This window comes from Podarcis muralis, chromosome 1 (assembly GCF_964188315.1).
Source record: "Podarcis muralis chromosome 1, rPodMur119.hap1.1, whole genome shotgun sequence".
Taxonomy (NCBI): domain Eukaryota; kingdom Metazoa; phylum Chordata; class Lepidosauria; order Squamata; family Lacertidae; genus Podarcis; species Podarcis muralis.
The window spans coordinates 20,596,777-20,617,153 of record NC_135655.1 but is presented as its reverse complement, the minus strand read 5'-3'; the positions used below and the strand labels follow the sequence as shown (position 1 = coordinate 20,617,153).

General features: G+C 46.4%; 1 protein-coding gene across 1 annotated transcript in view; it reads right to left on the bottom strand.

Moving 5' to 3' along the window:
* The window catches only part of SYNE3 (spectrin repeat containing nuclear envelope family member 3), an 88,872-nt gene that overhangs the window by 27,178 nt on the left and 41,317 nt on the right, over positions 1-20,377 (bottom strand). Inside the window, exons 7-16 of the mRNA XM_028716797.2 lie at positions 19,166-19,510; positions 18,745-18,881; positions 14,823-14,997; positions 12,660-12,842; positions 12,342-12,485; positions 10,664-10,798; positions 7,667-7,828; positions 6,093-6,256; positions 3,424-3,547; positions 425-577 (exon numbers count right to left, since the gene is read on the bottom strand). Of these exons, the coding sequence (XP_028572630.2) occupies positions 425-577; positions 3,424-3,547; positions 6,093-6,256; positions 7,667-7,828; positions 10,664-10,798; positions 12,342-12,485; positions 12,660-12,842; positions 14,823-14,997; positions 18,745-18,881; positions 19,166-19,510 (1,722 nt within the window). The remainder of the gene's footprint in view (positions 1-424; positions 578-3,423; positions 3,548-6,092; positions 6,257-7,666; positions 7,829-10,663; positions 10,799-12,341; positions 12,486-12,659; positions 12,843-14,822; positions 14,998-18,744; positions 18,882-19,165; positions 19,511-20,377) is intronic.

The following is a 20,377-nucleotide window of genomic DNA, read 5'->3' as shown; positions in this document are numbered from 1 at the left end:
TTAGCACTGGGCTAGATGCCCTTTGGGTTCCCTTCCAACTCTACAACCCCACTCGGAACTACCTTTAAAACTATGCTAGTCTGAAAGATGTGGAGAGACTTCTCTGGGGATATTGGGGACAGGATCACAGCTCAGCGGTAGAGCACAAACTGGACCAGTTTGTGGTCCCTGGTCCAATTCTTGGCATCTCTAGGGAGGGCTGGGAGATGCTTTTGCCTGCAAACCTGGAGAGCAGCTTACAGTCTGATCAGTGCAGTCAATGCTGAGCTTGGCGGACCAATGCTGTGGCTTGTCATAAGGCAGCTTCCTATGTCCCTAACCCATTGCAACCCAAGACACCAGACTGGGGCGTCTTCTCAAGCACACATGCAAGCACACCATACAGTAACGCGAAATTAACGCAGCATCGTGGAGTGGAGCAAACCTTTAACTTGCTGCGCCTTGCTTTAAGCTCTTCACCACCGGATGGTTTCCGGGCGAGAATTTCGGACAGCTTGGCATTTTCTTCTTGCAACCACTGCTCGAAGTTCTTAATGAGCTGGAGATCATCAGTATCTTCCTCTTTGGCCATGTTCTCCTGAGTTGCAGAAACAATTGCAAAAGACACAAATGTAGAAGACAAGAGCATACACTTTCCCCCATGAGTTATTGCTTAGTTGTATCCCATGCTCAGAAGAGTCAGCTATGAAACAAATCATTCATTTATCTTGTCTTCTGTCATCCCATTTGTGGAATGTTCTTCCCAGGGAGTTTCTCCTGGTGCCTTCATTATACACCTTTAGGAGCCAGGCAAAAACATTCCCCTTCAACCAGGCCTTTGGCTGACTAACATCCTGTATCCTTTTAAATGCGTTTGTGGGAGGTGGTGTGAGATTATTGTTTTGGTTTGCTTTTATTATGTATTTTGTGTTTTCAAACTTGCATTTTTATGACGCAAATCATCCAGAGATCTATGGATGAAGGATGGCCTGGTACCTTGGTTCTCGAACTCTGTTCTGGGAGTCTGTTCGACTCTCGAAACGGTTCGAAAACCAAGGCACAGCTTCCGATTGGCTGCATGAGCTTCCTGCACTCAAGCAGAAGCCGCGTTGGAAGTTTGGGTTTCGAAAAATGTCCGCAAACCAGAACACTTCTGGGTTTGCGGCATTTGGGAGCCAATTTGTTCTGGTGTCGAGCCATTCGACAACCAAGGTACCACTGTATAATAAATAGTAATAACTAGACTGGGACACTACAGTGGTACCTCTGGATATGAAAGGGATCTGTTCTGGAGCCCCGTTCGCATCCAGAAGCAAACGTAACTAGTGATGGCACGTCTGCGCACGCGCGCATCACTTTTCACCGCTTCTGCGCATGATGTCTTTTTGAGCATATGTGCATGCGCAAGCGGCAAAACCTGGAAGTAATGCACTCCGTTACTTCCTGGTTGCCACGGAGCACAACTCGAATGCGCTCAACCTGAAGCGCATTCAACCCGAGGTATGACTGTATTTGATTTTTTAAACTAGATTGGTGGAGTGGGGAAAAAAGCAGGAGTGACTAACCCTTTTTTTTTAGCCCTTTTTTGCCTTCTGGGGGCCACATGAACAGAGAAACCCCCACCGTTGATCCTTGAGGATTAGTCCTATTGTGACACAGGACTGGGCAGAAAGATCTTATACCTCTCTGCTCAACCCACAAGGTAACCCACTGCTGCCGTTATAAATGTGCCCAAAAGTTGCTGTTAGGTTAGATTGAAATTTGGTTCTGAGGGGGGCAGGAAAATGCCAAGGAGTTGTCCTTCTTATGCTTGTTGGTGGGCAGAAAGCTTTCCTACCAGCTGCCATTGAGAACCACCAAGGAGCAGAACGCAGAACTCAGGAAGGAGTTCTCTGATCTGCAATGATGTTTCCCTGAACACAGAGTCAGTCCCATTTGATTTCATTCATTCTGAAATGAACGTAGATCCCCAGTTTAGGGAGGACGCTAAGAAGGACTTTTAAGGTACTGGAAAAGACAGCGCTTTTCACATTCAAAACATTTCAGAGCCGAGAACAGGCTCCGTTCCCAAGGTGTTTGCCGTTTGGTTGCATGTCAGTGTTACAAGCTACACCCGCTGTGAATATGGCCCCAGGTTCCCTATTAAAAAGTTTGATGGCTGAACGAAGAGTTGTAAACTGCAGAAAACACACTCGGAATTAAAACAAAGCAGCGCGGGCCTCTTTTTTTAAAAAAGAAAGAAAGAAAGAAAAGGGTCTGCTGCAAAATCAGGATTTAATTTGAACCAGGGCTCTCTCCAACATTCAGACCCGGCACCTGCACACTCTGTCCTGCCACCTATTTTCAATGTCAGGGGTCAGTCCTGGAACATGTAAAGCAATGGCAATAAAAAAAAGAGTGTGCCAATTGCCATCTGCAGAGTACATTTCCTCCACTATTGAGTAACCGTTGCCTGCCCCAGTTAGGACTGGTAGGTAGAAGGTGGGAGTTTATGAGACTAGATTTGAGCTCCAGCACCCATCATGTTGGAGCTAAGCCACTGCATACAGGAAAAGCCACCTCTTTGTATTCCCTCCTTGGCGAAAGGGCCAACGTTCACTGGTAGAGCAGCTGCTTTGTTTGCAGAAAGTTCAGTCCCAGGGATCTCCAGGTACTCTTGGGAAAGACTCCAACCTGAAACCTGGAAAGCTGCTGTCGGTCAGTGTGGACATTACTGAGCTCAATGGACCAATGGACTGACTCAAATTAAGGCAGCTTCCTATGTTCACAGTACAATGCAAAAGAGAAGAGCTTTGCGCTGGCAGCTAAATATCAATTCCACACTGGCAACCGGACAGCATCTGCCACTGTAACTGCGAGCAAACAGGCCAGCTTAGGGGGTGCACCAGAACAGCTTTTGTGGTAGATCTGAGTTTGTGAAACACACACACACACACACACACACCATTCTCCCTACCAAGCACTAGTTGGGCATAGCAAAAATAACAGACAGAAGAGCCCAGTTCATATTGCATACACTGAACGGAGATATTTAGCATCTTACACAGGTACAAATCTACAATGCACTTCCTGACAACGGCAAGTCTGAGCCAATCTGATTTCCACCCTCAGAAGTTGGTGAGAACTATAGCAGGGTTTCCCAATCTTGGGTCTCCAGCAGATTTTGGACTACAACTCCCATCATCCCTAGCTAGCAGGACTAGTGGTTAGGGATGATGGGAATTGTAGTCCAACAGCAGCTGGAGACCCAAGTTTGAGAAACCCTGACCTAGTGTCTGGAGAAGCGAGGGAAATAAAGGGAACACAGCACTCTGGCTGAAACAGGTTCTCACCTTTATGACCCCAGCCGTGAAATTAGTACAGAGGCTCAGACCCGTTCCTTCGTCAGCTCTGTTGCACAAAACTTAAGTCATAGCAAAAAGGTGACTGAAATGCTTTTCTCACCCAGGAGTGGTTGAGATCTTCTGTGGAGCGAATGGCAAAACCATGGGATGACAGGTTGGCTGAAAAGTTTGTTTTCTTGCCGGCATCTACGGTTGTCCTGTTTGGGTAGATTTTCTGGAGGAGACTATGGTCAAACCGAAGAAGGGGAGGGGAGAGGAGAGATAGTTAAGCTAAGGCTTGTAACATTTCTAAAACTCCACTGCCTCCCTTATTCATCCTGGGACCACCAACTAAACCGTAAAGCTTACTAAAGATTCCTATGGGCTACATAGTGTGTTGAAGCTGTGGCCAATATTGTCATGAGCCCTGAGCTGGTGTCTTTGAGGGAGCCATCAGATGAGGAGGAGGGATGGAAGGAGCATAGGGTAGTTAAAAGGTAAAGGGACCCCTGACCATTAGGTCCAGTCGTGACCAACTCTGGGGTTGCGGTGCTCATCTCACATTACTGGCCGAGGGAGCCGCCATACAGCTTCTGGGTCATGTGGCCAGCATGACTAAGCTGCTTCTGGCGAACCAGAGCAGCGCACGGAAACGCCATTTACCTTCCTGCCGGAGCAGTACCTATTTATCTACTTGCACTTTTTGGCGTGCTTTCGAACTGCTAGGTTGGCAGGAACAAGGACCAAGCAACGGGAGCTCACCCCGTCATGGGGATTCAAACCGCCAACCTTCTGATTGGCAAGTCCTAGGCTCTGTGGTTTAACCCACAGTGCCACCCGCGTCCCAAACTACCTACCTACCTATAGGGTAGTTAGAACCCCCCCAATCCACTCCAGAAGGATAGGAGAACCCCGAGATGAGTGCACAGGGGGAGGAGAGGGGGGAGACCATTCTGTCTGGCAAGCAGAAATTCTTGCACTGGGAACAAGCAGAAGAGTGAGGCATTAAATCCCTGTCTTCATCTTGATTCATGGATGACCTTGCTTGGATAAGCTTTCTCTGACGTCCTCTAGCAACTGAACCACCAGCTCCCAAACAGCACAAGCACAGCAGCATCACGGGACAAAGCAGAGATGTAAAAGATACCGTGACAAGTTCCTGCCAGCGGGTTTTATTCATTCTCCCTGGACGTGGTCTTGCCGTTTTAAGGCCACTTTTTAAATGGATCGTTACTTTCCAGGGGATTGTTCTAGCAGAGCGCTCCTAGCTGTGATTAGGAAACGGTTACAATCCTACGGCTGGTTTCTGAACTGATGAGGAAACCTGACAGGCTCAGGAGGTGGGGAAAGAACTTAGATTGGAAAGTGTGTGTGTGTGTGGGGGGGTGGAAGTCTGGGCAAAGGAGAAAAGCATACAACTTGCCAGGAAAGTTATGGATAAAGGAAAGGGGGCGAAAGCTCAAATTCCCAGAACCCCACAGTGATTCATAAAGACTTAGATGGTATTATTCAGCTGCATTGGGAAAGATCTAAAAAGTAACGCTTAATTATTGGAGCTTAAGTGATTAAATATTGGAGCAGAAACACACACACAGAAAAGGGTTAAGTGTGGGAAGATCATTTAAGTTTATGGCTATGTACACACTATGCATTATTATCAATAATAATCAGTGCTTTTTTCTAAAAAAAGTGTTTAGGGGTACTCTCATTTTCCTACTCATTGAAATACTGCCCCTCAACGAGGCCAAACTTAGATTCACAAAATGTTTAGGGGTATGTGTACCCCTGCGTCCCCCCAGGAAAAAGCACTGTTAACAATAATAATGATAATAATAATTATAATAATAATTTGTGCCCTGCCCCAGAAACTTTGGGTGGCTTCCAACATATATAAAAACATACCGGTAATATATTTAAAGCATACTTTCCCCCGAGCCAAAGAACCCTGGGAATTGTAGCTCTGTGAGGGGAAAACTACAGTTCCTAAGATTTGTGGGAGTGTGGGAAAATGTACTTTAAATGTACCTTATGAAAACAGAAATGTCTCTCTACTTAGGAAAATAAAAAGGGCCTATTGGAAGAGAACTGGTTCCTGCTTGTAGGCTTCCACAGAGCACAAACGCTGCTGGGTTCCTTTGTTACCAGGATACAGCTTTATAAACTGTGGGATGCATTTAGATAAACAGTTTAACCACACTAGAACCACTGCTGCGGCATTTTGGAGCTTTCATGCAGCAGTTACTCAGAAAGGAAGCCACTCTGCCTGCTGCTTCCTGTGCCGTGTCTATATCAGAACTGTTACTTAAGCACTTGCTGAGTAGCCATGGGTGACATGCCATTGCCGGCAGGTGAATGAACAGGCTGGTGGAGGAGGAACAGAGTTCTCCATCGCTCCTCTGCAACTAGAAAAAGAAACTGAGCCAACCGACAGAGGAGGGAAGTCTCTGCCATAGCCAGCAACTTTTGCAGGCTAGTAACTTTAGTGGGCTTATTTGCAAGGCTGAACGACATTGCCAAATGAGGATCGGCAGGCCCCAAACTGGAAATGCTACCTAAGGGCATAAGAAGAGCCTTTCTTGGTCGGACCAAAGACCTATTTAGTCTAGCACTCTGTTATCACACTAACAAAGCACCTGCCTCTTGGAAGCCCACGAGCTACACAGACCTTTCAAACCATTGAGGAAATGGGAGCTAATAATGCAACCATGGCTTCGCCTGCCCTTTCGCTCTGTCCACCCTCTGTGCCAGCCAACTTGGAGTGCAGAACATCACAGCTGCCTATCCGCCTACCTTGACATCATGCCTTCGAGAGACTCGAAAGATTCCTTTAGCCTCTTCACTTTGGTTCGGATACTCTCAGCACCTTCCAATGAAGAGTTTTCTGCCACCAGCTGCCCGTGGGCTTCAGTGAGGTGCAGCTGAATCTCTCTGTCTGGAAACTCACTTTGCAGCCTCTGAAAGGCACAGGGCACAACACGCAGAATCATGTAGACGCCACCAAAGTATCTCTCCATCAACGCTGAGCCGGACAAGCATATTGCAGCAATTGCTTGCCTCTCCAAAAGGGTGTGGGAGAATGTGATGCTAATGTCCAACACCAAGATGAAGATCTACTAGGCTTGCATCTTGAGCATGCTGCTTTATGGAAGTGAGTTGCGGGCAATTTACACCCACCAGGAGCGGTGCCTCCACGCCTTCCATATGCACTGTGTCAGGAATATTTGGGGCACCACATAGCAGGAAAGAGTCTCAAACAAAGGCATGGTCTCCCAAGCCCACATTCTGCACTCCTGTCTCAGCAACATCTACGCTGGCTTGGTCATGTCCACAGAATGGAAGATGGCAGGATCCCCAAGGATGTGTTCTATGGAGAGCTGGCTTCCAGCACTAGGCCCAGTGGTAGACCAGCTCTGCGTTACAAAGATGTCTGCAAACGTGGCATGAAGGCTGGCAACATTAACCCCACCCTATGGGAATCCTTGCAGATGACCGCAGTGCCATGAAACAGACAGATAGGCTGTGCATCCATAGCAGTGAACAGAGGAGGAATTGCCACTGGGAGGTGCACAGAGAGAAAAAACGCCATGGTGCATCTGCAACAGCACAACTGGACGCCTTCATCTGCCCCAGCTGCAACAAAACATGTCTCTCCAGAATCAGTCTCTACAGGAACAGCAGACGCTGTAACTCTCCAACAGATGGATGCTAACAGTCTATGCACAGGTGGTGCTTTTGTAAATGGAAACAGAAGAGGACCATCTGCTAGATCAGCCACAGATCCATCTGCACCTGGGATGGGGAACCCCTTTCAGCTGCATTTCCTTGAGGGCAACATTTTAGGGGTGCAAGGTTGGTTGGAAATGCCAACCAGAGGCAAAGGTGGATGTGGGTCAATGAATGTAATTCTTTGTTTTGTACAGCACGTTATGTTTCAGTCATGCAAAAGTCAAGGGCTTCTGCACACACGTTCACACTTCTCCACCCTTTCCTCCAGGCAAGCGGGAGCCTTTATCACTTGAGAAGGGCACAGAGCAAGGGCTGGTGAGAAGTGTGGCTTGGCAAGAGTGACCGAGGAAGGGATGTGATCTGGAGGCAGTCCCAAGGGCCAGACTGAGAAGCTTGGGGGGCCACATTAGGCCCTGTGCCTGAGGTTCCTCACCTTCATTCTAAACCAAGGATAGGGAACCTGTGGTCCTCCAGATGTCGATGGACTACAATTTTATCCACTCATGACCATTTGCCATGCTGGCTAGGGCTGATGGGAGTTGTAGTCAGAAACACCTGGAGGACACCAGGTGGGGGCAGGCGGATTTGTCACCTGCACAGCATGGTCATGACATCACAAGGAAATAAATGTTCCTCACCTCCAAGTCCAAAGCCCTGTTGTTCGTTTTCCACCCTCCATTGCCATCCTGATAGGACTCCAGCTTCTGCTTGGTCACCGTCAGCCACTGCAGGAGATCTGACGATTTGTCATTAAATGTCCAGTGGACTTGGACGTGGTGCTTGCTCTGGGCTGTCATGTTCTACAAAGAACATCAGGGAGAACCACATCAGTAATCAATCACAACAGAGATGTCTTGGTGGCCCTCCTAATTATCTCCTAGTGAGCAATGTTAAGCGTGCCAACAAAGGTCCGTATAGTTAAAGCCATGGTTTTCCCAGTAGTGATGTATGGAAGTGAGAGCTGGACCATCAAGAAGGTTGATCGACGAAGAATTGATGCTTTTGAATTATGGTGCTGGAGGAGACTCTTGAGAGTCCCATGGACTGCAAGAAGATCAAACCTATCCATTCTTAAGGAAATCAGCCCTGAGTGCTCACTGGAAGGACAGATCGTGAAGTTGAGGCTCCAATACTTTGGCCACCTCATGAGAAGAGAAGACTCCCTGGAAAAGACCCTGATGTTGGGAAAGATGGAGGGCACAAGGAGAAGGGGACGACAGAGGACGAGATGGTTGGACAGTGTTCTCGAAGCTACCAACATGAGCCTGACCAAACTGCAGGAGGCAGTGGAAGACAGGAGTGCCTGGTGTGCTCTGGTCCATGGGGTCACGAAGAGTCAGCCATGACTAAACGACTAAACAACAAGAGCAAGGATGCTGCCTCAGGCCTCCCTGCATATTGCACAGTCCTGGGCTGCAACGCAGCTCCAGGTTTCATTTTGACACTGCTTGAGATGGGGGAGAAATTTGATTTGATGATTTTAAAACCACATGCATCAAACCAGCACTTTCTAAAATGACATGAGAACCAAAACGCAGTTGAGCCATCCTTCAAAATAATTCACACCAACCCAAATGTTGCAAAGCAATTTGCCAACAATGTTTATGAAAATGCAGATTTTAGGAGAAAACGTGCATAAAAATGAAGATGTTATTGAAAGTAACATACAAAAATGCATTGCATTAGGAGAAAATGTTTGTGCATACAGGTTTGTTTACTGGGAGAAATTTGTGCTAAAATGCCTGCTTAAAGTGGTGTGATACTGCTTTAAATGTATAGTACAGGTGGAGCCTTAGTTGCAGGCCTATATATACTCACATTGCAATAAGTCACATTGAACTCAACAGTACTTTTTTCAGAGTAGAAATGAGTACAATTGCGCTGCAAGTTGGCGGCATGAGCAAACCTTTTCCATAAATGAAAAATGAGGGTAGATAGCAGATCAAAGTAACATCTGCATCAGCAGTAAAATGAGATCTTTCTTAACCAGCACACAATTAAAAGAACCCTTGCATATTCAAAACTGGCCACACGGTGGTGCTCTAAGAATAAAAATGCACGACACAAGTGTATCCCTTGGGATGAGGGAGAACTTGCTTGGTCCGATTTTCACAGTGGACCTGACCTGAACTGATGCTCTCAAATGTATTTGTGGATTAGAACGTAACTCCAAGTCAGATTATGCCCTTCTCAGGATATTGCAGTGCATTTTGGGGGTGAATAAGAACTTAAAAGATGTGGAAGGTGTATAGAAAATGCACTTTTTACTGGTGAAAGCACTGGGAAGTTTGGATTTCATGCTAGAAGTGTGCATAAGATGTGTACAAAATGCATACAATGGGTTTGAACAGGCCTATGGCTGAGTGACAGCGAGACCAGAATGGAATGGAATTGGTTGCTCAGCCAATCCCTACATTTATTTACATTTCTGATGAAGTAGGATGTAGCACAGGAAATATATATATTAAATAATAATATACATATATTAAATAAACACACCCACGCACACAGAAATATGTATGTTTTTGTGCTGTAAGGCACACTTTTTCTTTTCTCAAAACCACAGACCTAAACAGCCAAACCACCATGCAGGGTAAAATCAAAAACAAAAAAAAGGAGTTCTCATTCATGGTGGTGCTTTTTTTTTTAAAGTCTTCCTAAAAGAAGAGTTTGACATTTACAAGCAACTTTATCCCTCTTGAAAACCCAGCCCAAATTTCTGCATTACTGTACATTTTTTATCACCACCTTTAGATTTCGGTTGGCCCATCAAATTAAGATATTGCAGCAAGCTTGTTGTTTCTTTTGAGAAGGAGTGTAGACCTTTATTCCCCCACCAACAAATCGCTAGACGCTAAATTGATTCGCCATGTTACATAACGCTATTTGTTTCCAGCGGTTATAATCCTCCGGCAATAAACTGTGTGGATGATCTAGTACTAAGATTCTCTGCACAACAATATATAAAGGCCAGATTGATGCCTGAAGTGGCGGAGACACCCCGCTCCCCCGAAAGCTTTGGAAAAACACCAAGATGGATTTTTATGTCCCACGCATCAGCAGCCTTAAAGCACTGAACAGAGACTTCCAGGTTCATAGCAGCGACAACAAAAAGTTCCATTTTTTAAAGCGTCTTGAGAGAGCATCCCGGACCGCTGTGGAAATAACTTCCACTGAACTCAGCTAGACTTGCTTTGGATCAAATAGGAACAGAGGATCAGGCTCCCCAGAAGCTAAATATGTGATCTTTAAGAGGCAAATGACACTTACTGTTAAATGTGGCTTTGCATTTGTCCTTAAACCACAGCAGAAAGTGTGGAGGCCCAGGCAGGACTTGGCTTGTGTAATGAAAATCTGTGTCGCTGCCCCTCACTACTATTTGCATTAACACCAATGAAAATAGCAACTGTGGGGCGGTGGGGGAGGTAAAGCAGTGGTGGGCAACCTTAGGCCAAGGGGCCAAATGAGGCCCTTCAGTCCTCTCCATCTAGCCCTTGAAAGTCTCCCAGAGTCATGCCATTCACTGACCTTGCTTTGCAATCAAAGCGTTTTTGCCCAGCTGGAACTTGTGGAGAAACAGCTGCAGAGATGCAAACTATGCCACAAAGCAAAACATTGAGCGAAACCTGATTTACCTCCAGAGACCTCTTCAGTATTTGATAGCTGGAGGAAAGCTGCTTGGTTTTATTAATCTGCGCTGGGTCGGACTGCGTGAGTTTTTCCAGATCTTCGATTTGAACAGCGCACTCTGTCATGTCTCCTTGGATGACCTGGAGAAGAAGATTTCACATTGCACAAGTTGCCGCGTGTGAAGTCTCCCTTCCTGGAGACATTTGCACTGAAAGCACTGGCATCAGGGGGCAGGGCTAGTCGGCAATGAATGGCGGCATCAGGGGGAGAGACTAGTTGTCATTGGGGGTTGGGATTCTCAACCAGCTCTGGTCCCACCTGCTCATGCAGTGATGATGATGATGATGATCATCATATATTACTTATACCCCACCTATCTGGCTGGGCCTCCCCAGCCACTCTGGGCAGCTCCCAACAGAATATTAAAAACACGATTAAAACATCAAACATTAAAAACTTCCCTAAACAGGGCTGCCTTCAGATGTCTTCTAATACCCAAATAGTTGTTTATTTCCTTGACATCTGATGGGAGGGCGTTCCACAGGGCAGGTGCCACTACCAAAAAGCCCCTCTGCCTGGTTCCCTGTAACCTCCCTTCTCGCAGGGAGGGAACTGCCAGAATGCCCTTGGAGTTGGACCTCAGTGTCTGGACTAAACAATGGGGGTGGAGACACTCCTTCAGATATACTGGGCCGAGGCTTTTTAGGGCTTTTCAGGTCAGCACCAACACTTTGAATTGTGCTCAGAAATGTACTGGGAGCCAACGTATGTTACATGGTCTCAGCGGCGGCTCCCAGTCACCAGTCTAGCTGCTACCTGAGATCCTTTAAGTGGCAATGCCAAGGATTAAAGCAACAGCCTTCTGCAGTCAAAGCAACTGCCCTGCAACTGAGCACAGCAGGGGGGAAAGCCTCACAGTGAGGATATTCTGTGTTGTGCCTTTTACATGATGCCATATGCAGAATTGCTCAAACAACAGTACCACCAGCAAACCAAACAAATATGTCAGGAACCTGAATGCCCTAACACGTCCATTAGGGGCAATGAGCGCCCATCTCTATCTTTTATTACCACCACCACTCCCCGCAGTTCAGCAGCTTAGCATACAATTCAAGCCACATTTTAAACTTCAGAGCTAGTGGCAGAGAGAGCCTGGGAGCTGGGGAAGGGACTGAGGAGTTCTTGTTTAATCACAGCGGTTTTGCACACTGTCACATAGAAGTCTCTTCTGTACATTACTATATAGTATATGTGTAGGAGAGAATGAGAGCCTTGCAAAGACATCAGAGAAGGTGTGCAGAGGTGCACATACAGAAATGGTACAGAGGTAAGGAAAACTCCTCAGAGTCTCAGCTTTCAAAATAAGGGATTGCAATTAATTATTCCACCTTTCCTACAAACAGACAGGCTGGTGGACATGCTCTCTCTCCTTTTTTCCTCAGAGCAACTTTGCAAAATAGAGCAGACACAAGGGAAGAGAGCAATTGGCCCATGGCTATCCGGTAAGCTCTGTGGCTGAGTAGGGATTTGAACCCAAGTCTCACAACTCCAGGTCCAATGCGCTACGTGGGATATCTCGCTCCTGTGACTCCACAAAAACACCCTGTGCATTGATGGTGCTCTTTTGCCTTAGTAATGACTTCCCCCGGACAGAATTCTTCTGAATAGGAACCGTTCAATTACCTGTAGCCTCTGCAGCCGGGCTTCTTTGCCCGCCAGGTCAGGCAACGGTTCCTTCTCTGCCTCCAACTTGGCTCTGATAGAGGACAATTTCTTCTGCAAAGGCTCGAAGACCACGTCAAAGTCTTTATGCTCAGACACCAAAGCCTAACCAAAGAGAGAGAAGATTGTTTTTTTATTCCACACACTTTGGCATGATTGCCTTACTCTGCCAGACTCACATGAAGGCATACAAGTGTATCAAATAACAAGAGGACTCATGGTCCCAAAACACAGAATTCATCCCGTGGCCTAAGAGCAAAGTCCACAGAAGCGTCTCACCTGCAGCCTGATTTTGCTCTGAAGCAGACTTTTGTGCAGGTGTTCCGTTTCCTTTGCGGCATCCGCTACTTCAGCCAGGAGCAACTTTGCTCTCTCTGCCTCGAAAATGCTGCCCAGGAAATCTTTCTTCATCTGCAACATCATGAGCTGCTCCTTAAAGCGGGAGCTTTCGGCCAGAAATGCCTACAGGAGAGAACACATTTTCACATGAATAATTTGTACCCTGCTTTCCAAAATAACACCAACCCCACCATTAAAGTCCAGCGCATGTCAAAAATGCAGCAATACGCATGAAAATCTGAGAACCTAGCATATAAAAGCCTCCAGGAAATGAAGCATTTTCAAAGCCCATCTGAAAACAGGAACAGGCTGAGCAGATCTCTCTGAAGAGAGAATTCCCCAGCTGTGGTGCCAACACCAAAAAGGCCCTGTGTCCTGTGTCCACCAATAAAATCCTTGCTTCCAAGTCCAATGGAATGTGATAGTGAATACCTTTGGTTTGGTATTTTATAACAACTGTTGCTGTTCTTAGCTTGTTTTTAAAACTCCTAAGTTATTGCTTTAACTTACATTGGTTGACACCGTGAGCTCACTGAGAAAAGGCTGTGGTATAAATGTTCTCAGTGATGACTGGCCAGAAAGCAGAGCTCTCGGATCTCAATATCAGGGACTGGGTAGATTTGTACTAGTTGTGCTGAAAAAATGCTACTGGCTATGGAATCTATGTTCTGTCTCCAACCGTTGGAGGAAGCAGAATATCACTTTCTGGGAATCGCAAGTAGGGAGAGCACTGTTGCATACAGATTCTGCTTGCAGATTTGGTTGGCCACTGCAAGAATAGGATGTTGGGAATCGACGGTCCTTTGGCCTGATCTGATAGGGAATTTTTGCTCTTATGTGCACACACCAGTAACCTGGCCCCAGGCTGTTTAAGGTTTTAAATCTTCTATAGCTTTCAAACCGTGGCCTGGGATTCATAGCGATGGGAATTCTTCCCCAAAAGACAACTTGTCCACATCTAATCACCTTCATGGTGACCCAGAAACTACAACTAATCCAGAATGCGGAAGCTAGACTGCTGACTAGGAGTGGCCACCGAGACCATAAAACACCGGTCCTGAAAGATCTACATTGTCTCCCAGTACGTTTCCGAGCACAATTCAAAGTGTTAGTGCTGACCTTTAAAGTGTTAGTGCTGACCTAAACAGCCTCGGCCCAGTATACCTGAAGGAGTGTCTCCACCCCCATCTGTATACCTGAAGGAGTGTCTTCACCCCCATCTGTATACCTGAAGGAGTGTCTTCACCCCCATCTGTATACCTGAAGGAGTGTCTCCACCCCCATCGTTCAGCCCGAGGTCCAGCACCAAGGGCCTTCTGGCGGTTCCCTCCCTGCAAGAAGTGAGATTACAGGGAACCAGGCAGAGGGCCTTCTCGGTAGTGGCCCCCCCCCTGTGGAACGCCCTCCCATCAAATGTCAAGGAAACAAGCAACTATCGGACTTTTAGAAGACATCTGAAGGCAGCCCTGTTTAGGGAAGTTTTTAATGTTTGATGTTTTAATCGTGTTTTTAATATTCTGTTGGGAGCTGCCAGCCAGATGGGTGGGGCATAAATAAATAAATTGTTGTTGTTGTTGTTCGTCATAGATTCTGCTGACTTGGGGAGAAAGAGAGGTGTGTTTCCATGCACAGAACTTAGGGTTCTTCGATGCGTCCAGATCTTCTCATAATGACAGCCATTACTGCGGGTTGAAAACAAACAGGGTTGTTTTGCTGCACATTTTAATCATGGCCATTTATATTTTTATGTTTTAATGGGACTGTTTCATTGTGCCTTTTAATTATGGTGTGTTTTTAATTGTTCTGTATTTTAACAACATTGGGCAATTGGTTTTTACGTTTCGTGAAATGGCTCGGGAGCCATCTGGGAATTAAGCAGCATGTAATTATTTAATAATAAATGTTGTTTCCTATAGTAACAGAGAAGCCTTCCTTTAACGGGGGCTGCCCAGCGGTTGCAGAAACATCACTGTCATGTCTCCTTGTCAGCAAATTATTTGTGTGTGTGTGTGTGTGTGTGTGTGTGTGTGTGTGTGTGTACACAAACAGGTTCTGTGCTTGACCAAGTTTTAGGCTTTCAAGAACTGCAGAGAATCTTGTCACCTCTATCTGATGCAGAAAAGCATCTGTCAAGGCCGGGTCAGAGACATTCGCCGCAGTGTCCAGGAGCCTCTGAGCCGATGGCTTCCACAGCTGGAACTCTCTCACGGGGTTTTGAAAGCGTTGCCTCAGTTCCGTCTCAGTCTCGGTGCTCATTTTAAACGTCTTCTGCTTCAGGCTGCAAAAACAGACAGAGAACTACTCTACAAAGCTGAAGGAGAGAAGGGGAGAGAGAGAGAGAGAGAGAGAGAGAGAGAGAGAGAGAGAGAGAGAGAGAGAGAGAGAGAAGGCCTGGCTTTTCCTTTGCATTGGAAGCCAAATGGTCAATGCCCTCTGTCCTTTGCTCTTTTGACACAAGGCAGTTCAGTCTCTGCTTCATAATAAACCCGTTTTCTTGCTTCCGGGCAGCTGCCTCTGCCACTCAGAGAAACAACAAAACCTTTTTTTTTACTATTTTTAAGATACCAAGATGCACATTCCTTCCTGGTGCACCTGCTGTGTGGAATTACCATAAGCGGGCCTGTGCAACTGGAACAAAGATCACTCGAGACAGACCACTGGTTCGCCTACCACAGCATTGTCTGCATTGAGAACAGCTGCATCAGGCCCATCGTCCTGTTCTCACAGCGGCCAACTAGATGCCTGTGGGAAGAACATGAGCGCAACAGCGCTCTGCCCACCTGTGATTCCCAGCAACAGGAATTCAGAAGCATAAAGCCTCTGGCAGTGAAGGCAGAGCACAGCCATTATGGCTAGTCTGGCAGTGGCTCTCAAGGGTTACAGTAAGAGGTTTCTCCCAGCCCTGTCTGGAGATGCTGGGGATTGAATCTGGAATCTTCTGCATGCCTAGCAGATGCTCCAGCACTGAGCTATGCCCCTTCCCCTCCAACCTAGACAGGCAGAAACCAGCAACGACTTCCCCAAATCAGAATCTACTTGCTGCTTTACAAACACTTGGCAAAACACTTTTCTCTAGCTGGATGGAACCTGGCTAGATGCAGCTGCCAATCTTAATGGAGAAACATCTTTGGAGAAAACATCTCCTGGGTGTTAATTCTCCCTGGGAGAAACCTTTTGTTTTAGCTAAACTAGAGACAGTGAGGAGTTTTCATCTCACTTGACACCGCACAGCAGCATTCTCATTTCCCTTTGTATACAATAAGAGGAGGTTGCCCTCAAACTAGTTTTGGAGGATGAGAAGTCCTGTGACAACTACCTTTGCTGTTCTTCCGCTTCTGCCCCTTAAGGATTTGCCACTTCCTGCAAAGCAGCAAGCTGGCAGCAAACTGTTTTTTCTGCGTTGGCAAACATTGGGAGTTTTCTTTTTCCTTGCTACTCCTCATTGGAAAGCATCCCAGACTTGCTTCCTAAAATCTGAACTGCCTTCTTGAAACGACCCATTTAATAAAGACAAACCTCTTTCAGCTTGCCAGCGTGCTCTGTGCTTGACATAAGGAAGACAGCTTTTCAGAAGCAAACAAAATTAACCGCGCCTTTGCAAGACCGACGATCTTTCCTCCAAGTCTGGAAAGGTGTGGGCTATATGCTCGTCACTTCCTGATTCCAGTTAGCCTGGAAGTGCAAGTCTTTTGCCAAAGCTCAGGGGGAGAGGGAGGGGGGGGAGAGAGGGAGGCTGGAATTCCTGCCTATCCCAGCTGAATGTAAGTAGGAAACAGGAGGTTGGTTATTAGAAGCTGGCAGGATAGGTGTACCCAAAAATCTATGACGGGAAAGAAATTAGCCCAGCAAAACTGGAGTGAAGGGCCATGCCTAGCAATTCACTACTGTTACTGCTATCTCTGCTGGAGGAGACTCTTGAGAGTCCCATGGACTGCAAGAAGATCAAACCTATCCATTCTTAAGGAAATCAGCCCTGAGTGCTCACTGGAAGGACAGATCCTGAAACTGAGGCTCTAATACTTTGGCCACCTCATGAGAAGAGAAGACTCCCTGGAAAAGACCCTGATGTTGGGAAAGATTGAAGGCACAAGGAGAAGGGGGCGGCAGAGGACGAGATGGCTGGATAGTGTTGTCGAAGCTACCAGCATGAGTTTGACCAAACTGCGGGAGGCAGTGGAAGACAGAAGTGCCTGGTGTGCTCTGGTCCATGGGGTCATGAAGAGTCGGACACGACTAAACGACTAAACAACAACAACAACAACAACTGCTATCTCTGTACTGTCTATCTTCAAGCATGGCAAACAAGGCACAGAACATTTCAAGATAAGGATTCGAAGTATAAATGGGCACCCCTAACCTAGAGACTAACAGCACTAAAAGTGACCTACAGAGCAAGCTGGCTCTTAGGAAACATGTCACCCAGGCAAGCAAGAGAAGTGGTTTTGCTCAACTTTCAAAGCAGACTGCCAACACCTGACATTCAGAATAGACAGGAAGGAGGGCAGGATGCCATGCAAGGTAGCGAGAGGAGAAGCATCCTTCTTCCCACCCTCCCTTGCCACTGGAACAAATGATGTGATTTAAAACTGGCTGCCCACTGACTACTGAGCCAGGTTCAATGCCTTTGTTTTAATTTGCAAAGCCCTGAACAACTTAAGTCCAGGTTATTGCAGGGACTTTCTAAGCCCTTATATCTCAGCGCTATCGCTGAGATCCTCTGTAGGAGCTTCAGTCTTTGCCTCCCAAGTTTTTATTTATTAATTATTATTATTACTTTTTAAAATTGATATACTGCTTGATTATAGGGTGGGAAAATCCTCAATTGACACCAACACAAAACTGAGCCATTCAGCGTCATTGCCTATTCCTGTGGAAAACTCTTCCAGCAGAGATTCAGCAGGTGCTCTCTGCATTAACTTTAAAAGGTTTGTGGGGGGAAATTCCTTGCTGCCAGGCTTATACAGACAAGTAAGGGGGGGGGGACATTTCCCACAATAGTCAGCTGGTGATCTGCTTTAATATTTGTGTGATTCCTATTATAGTTTAACCGCTTTGATATTTTAAAATGAAATGACAGTCTGTTTTGGCACTAAAGGCAGGCAAGCTGGGTTAAGCAGCAGAAGATGGGAAGATACTATACCCTAAGTCAGACCACTGGTCTTTCCAGCTTCACATCGTCTACATTTAATGCCATTGGCTTTGCTGGATTTTAGAAACAGGGGTGTTTCTGAGCATCGACCTTTGTGAGTCTTTCTCCCAACTAAATGCTGCTGTTGTGCTCCAGCACCAGAACACCAATGAGTAAGGTTGGAACAGACCAAAAAGCTTATTTAGGTCACATCCCAGGTATGTGGCAGGACCAGAGCTTAGTGAGAGAGCAATTTGCTTTGCAGGCCCTAGATTTCATCCCTTGCATCTCCACACAGGGCTGAGAAGCACCCTTTCCGAAATCCTGGTGAGGTGCTGCCATAAGACTTATTTTATCCAATAAACATTTCCTCCTAAGTAAGGGCATGTGCTTAAGGGTCAGCAGCAAAAGGAAGACTCTTGCCACCAACACTTTCCCCACGTATCCAATAATGGGATCTCCCACTTGACTTCTTTCTGCTACAGAGATGGACACAAGGACAATGGTCTATCTACTATTGCATCCTGTTCTCACAGTGGCTGAGCAGATGCCTCTGGGAAGCCTGCAAGCTAGACATGAACACAACATCACTCTGCCCACCTGTGATTCTCAACAAGTGATATTCAGAGGCATAACACCCAAGGCAATGGAGATGGAGCATAGTGAATATATTGCGCTAGATGACCCAATGGACTGACTTGGCATAGTGTAGCTTTGCATGAATATCTCACCAAACAGAGCCAGATGTGAAATAGTGATCCAAGACATTTTGCTGCCTGGATAGAAGCCAAATGGTTCGCCTCCCGCCCTCTACCATCCCATTTGAACCAACTCGTCTCAGGTATAGTTTATTTTCAACGGCTACTTGTTCCTGTCCTCCTCGTTCCCCCCAAATACCTTTGATATTCCCGTATTAGGCCTATCATGCTTTCGGAAAGTGCTTGCGTGTCTTGCGAAAACCTGAACAAATCCTTCAGTTGAGCCTTCAGTCTCTCAACCTTTGATTCCTCTGCTGCGAGAGTTGCCTTTGCTGCCTTAAAACACAAAGGTATTATGATTTAAAATGCACGCACACACATCAAATCAATTTATCTTACTGGGCACATTTGCATATATTTTTATTCTGCATTTATCTAGAAAAAGGCAATTTTCTTGTTCCAGATTGCTTCCCTATTGCTCTTAAAATTCCCTGGGCAAAACAAATTTGCATACTTCAATCACATGGGCATGTATAAGAGTAGATAAGAAAGCCTGGCAGGATAATACAGATTTAACAATTTCCTTGTTCCCTATCTGTCCCTGACAAATAATTACTCACCATGAATTTTCTCCACAGAGTGATTAAGTCTTCGTCGCCTCTCACTCTGTCATCTGATTCAAAGGTGCTTCCTAATCTCTTCAGGCTTTTACGGAAGTCCTGGACCTCGCCTTCCAAGAGCCTGGCTTGCGAATGATAGGCGTTTTCAGATTTAAGGCTCTTCAGCAGCCTCTCTTCTTCCTCAGCGCTGACAACCTTCAGCTTCTCCAGGGCTTTCTTCAGATCCTCAAGCTCCTCTTTCAACTTCTCGGCTCCCAGCGGGGAGGTGTTCTGCATCACACCTGTAGACTGAGCTTCAAGATGTCGCCATTTCTTTTCCCCACTCTTCACATCTTTGGCAATGTCCTACAGGAGAAAGGGGTTCAGAAAGAGTTACATAGAGGGACAAGGTTGCTACTACAACATCCCAGGACTGGTTGGACTAGATGAATCTCGGGGTCACTTCCAACTCTACACTTCTACTACTACTACTAGGTACATAGGAAACTGCATTGTTCTGAGTCAGACCCATTGGCCCATCCAGCTCAGAACTGTCTGGCTGTGGATCTCCAGGGTTTCAGGCAGGAGTCCCTACCTGAAGAAGCCAGGATTGAACCCGGGACCTTCTGCACGCAAGGCTCTACCCACTGAGCTATGGCCCTTCCCGAAATAATGCTAATAAATATTTCGTTTTAAATGCTCTTCCTCCCAGGGTTGTCAATTTCCAATTTTTAAAAAATACCTAGAGCACTTCCAGGTTGTTGCTATTTTTTGGCTGTGATTCAATCGCATACCAGCAAATTCAGGTTGTGCAAGTACAGCTGACCGAGAAGTCTTGTGCAACAAACCCGCTTCCCCAAAAGATTGGACGTTTTGCTCTGAGGAAAGTGTGGGATAACGCTTGCTTTGACGCAACACCATCTAACCTGCCCGCAAACAAACCAGAATGGGTGCCCGTTACATAGTCAGCTTCATCTTATCTCCCTGCAAGCAAATCAGGATGAATGCCCAATGAGCAGGTCATGTGGAAGAACACCAAGTCAGTGGTCAGAGCAAGGGACAGGTTAGCGGGTGGAGCCAACATGGGATTTAAGTGGCCAGAGGCAGGGCCTGGTGTGTTTCTGTCTGATTGGCCCGGGTGGGCTTACTTAGAGGCAAGGAATTGTGCTCTGAGCAGTAACATGTGACCAAGTCAGACCACCATTTTTATTTCCCAGAATGCCCCCAGTGTAG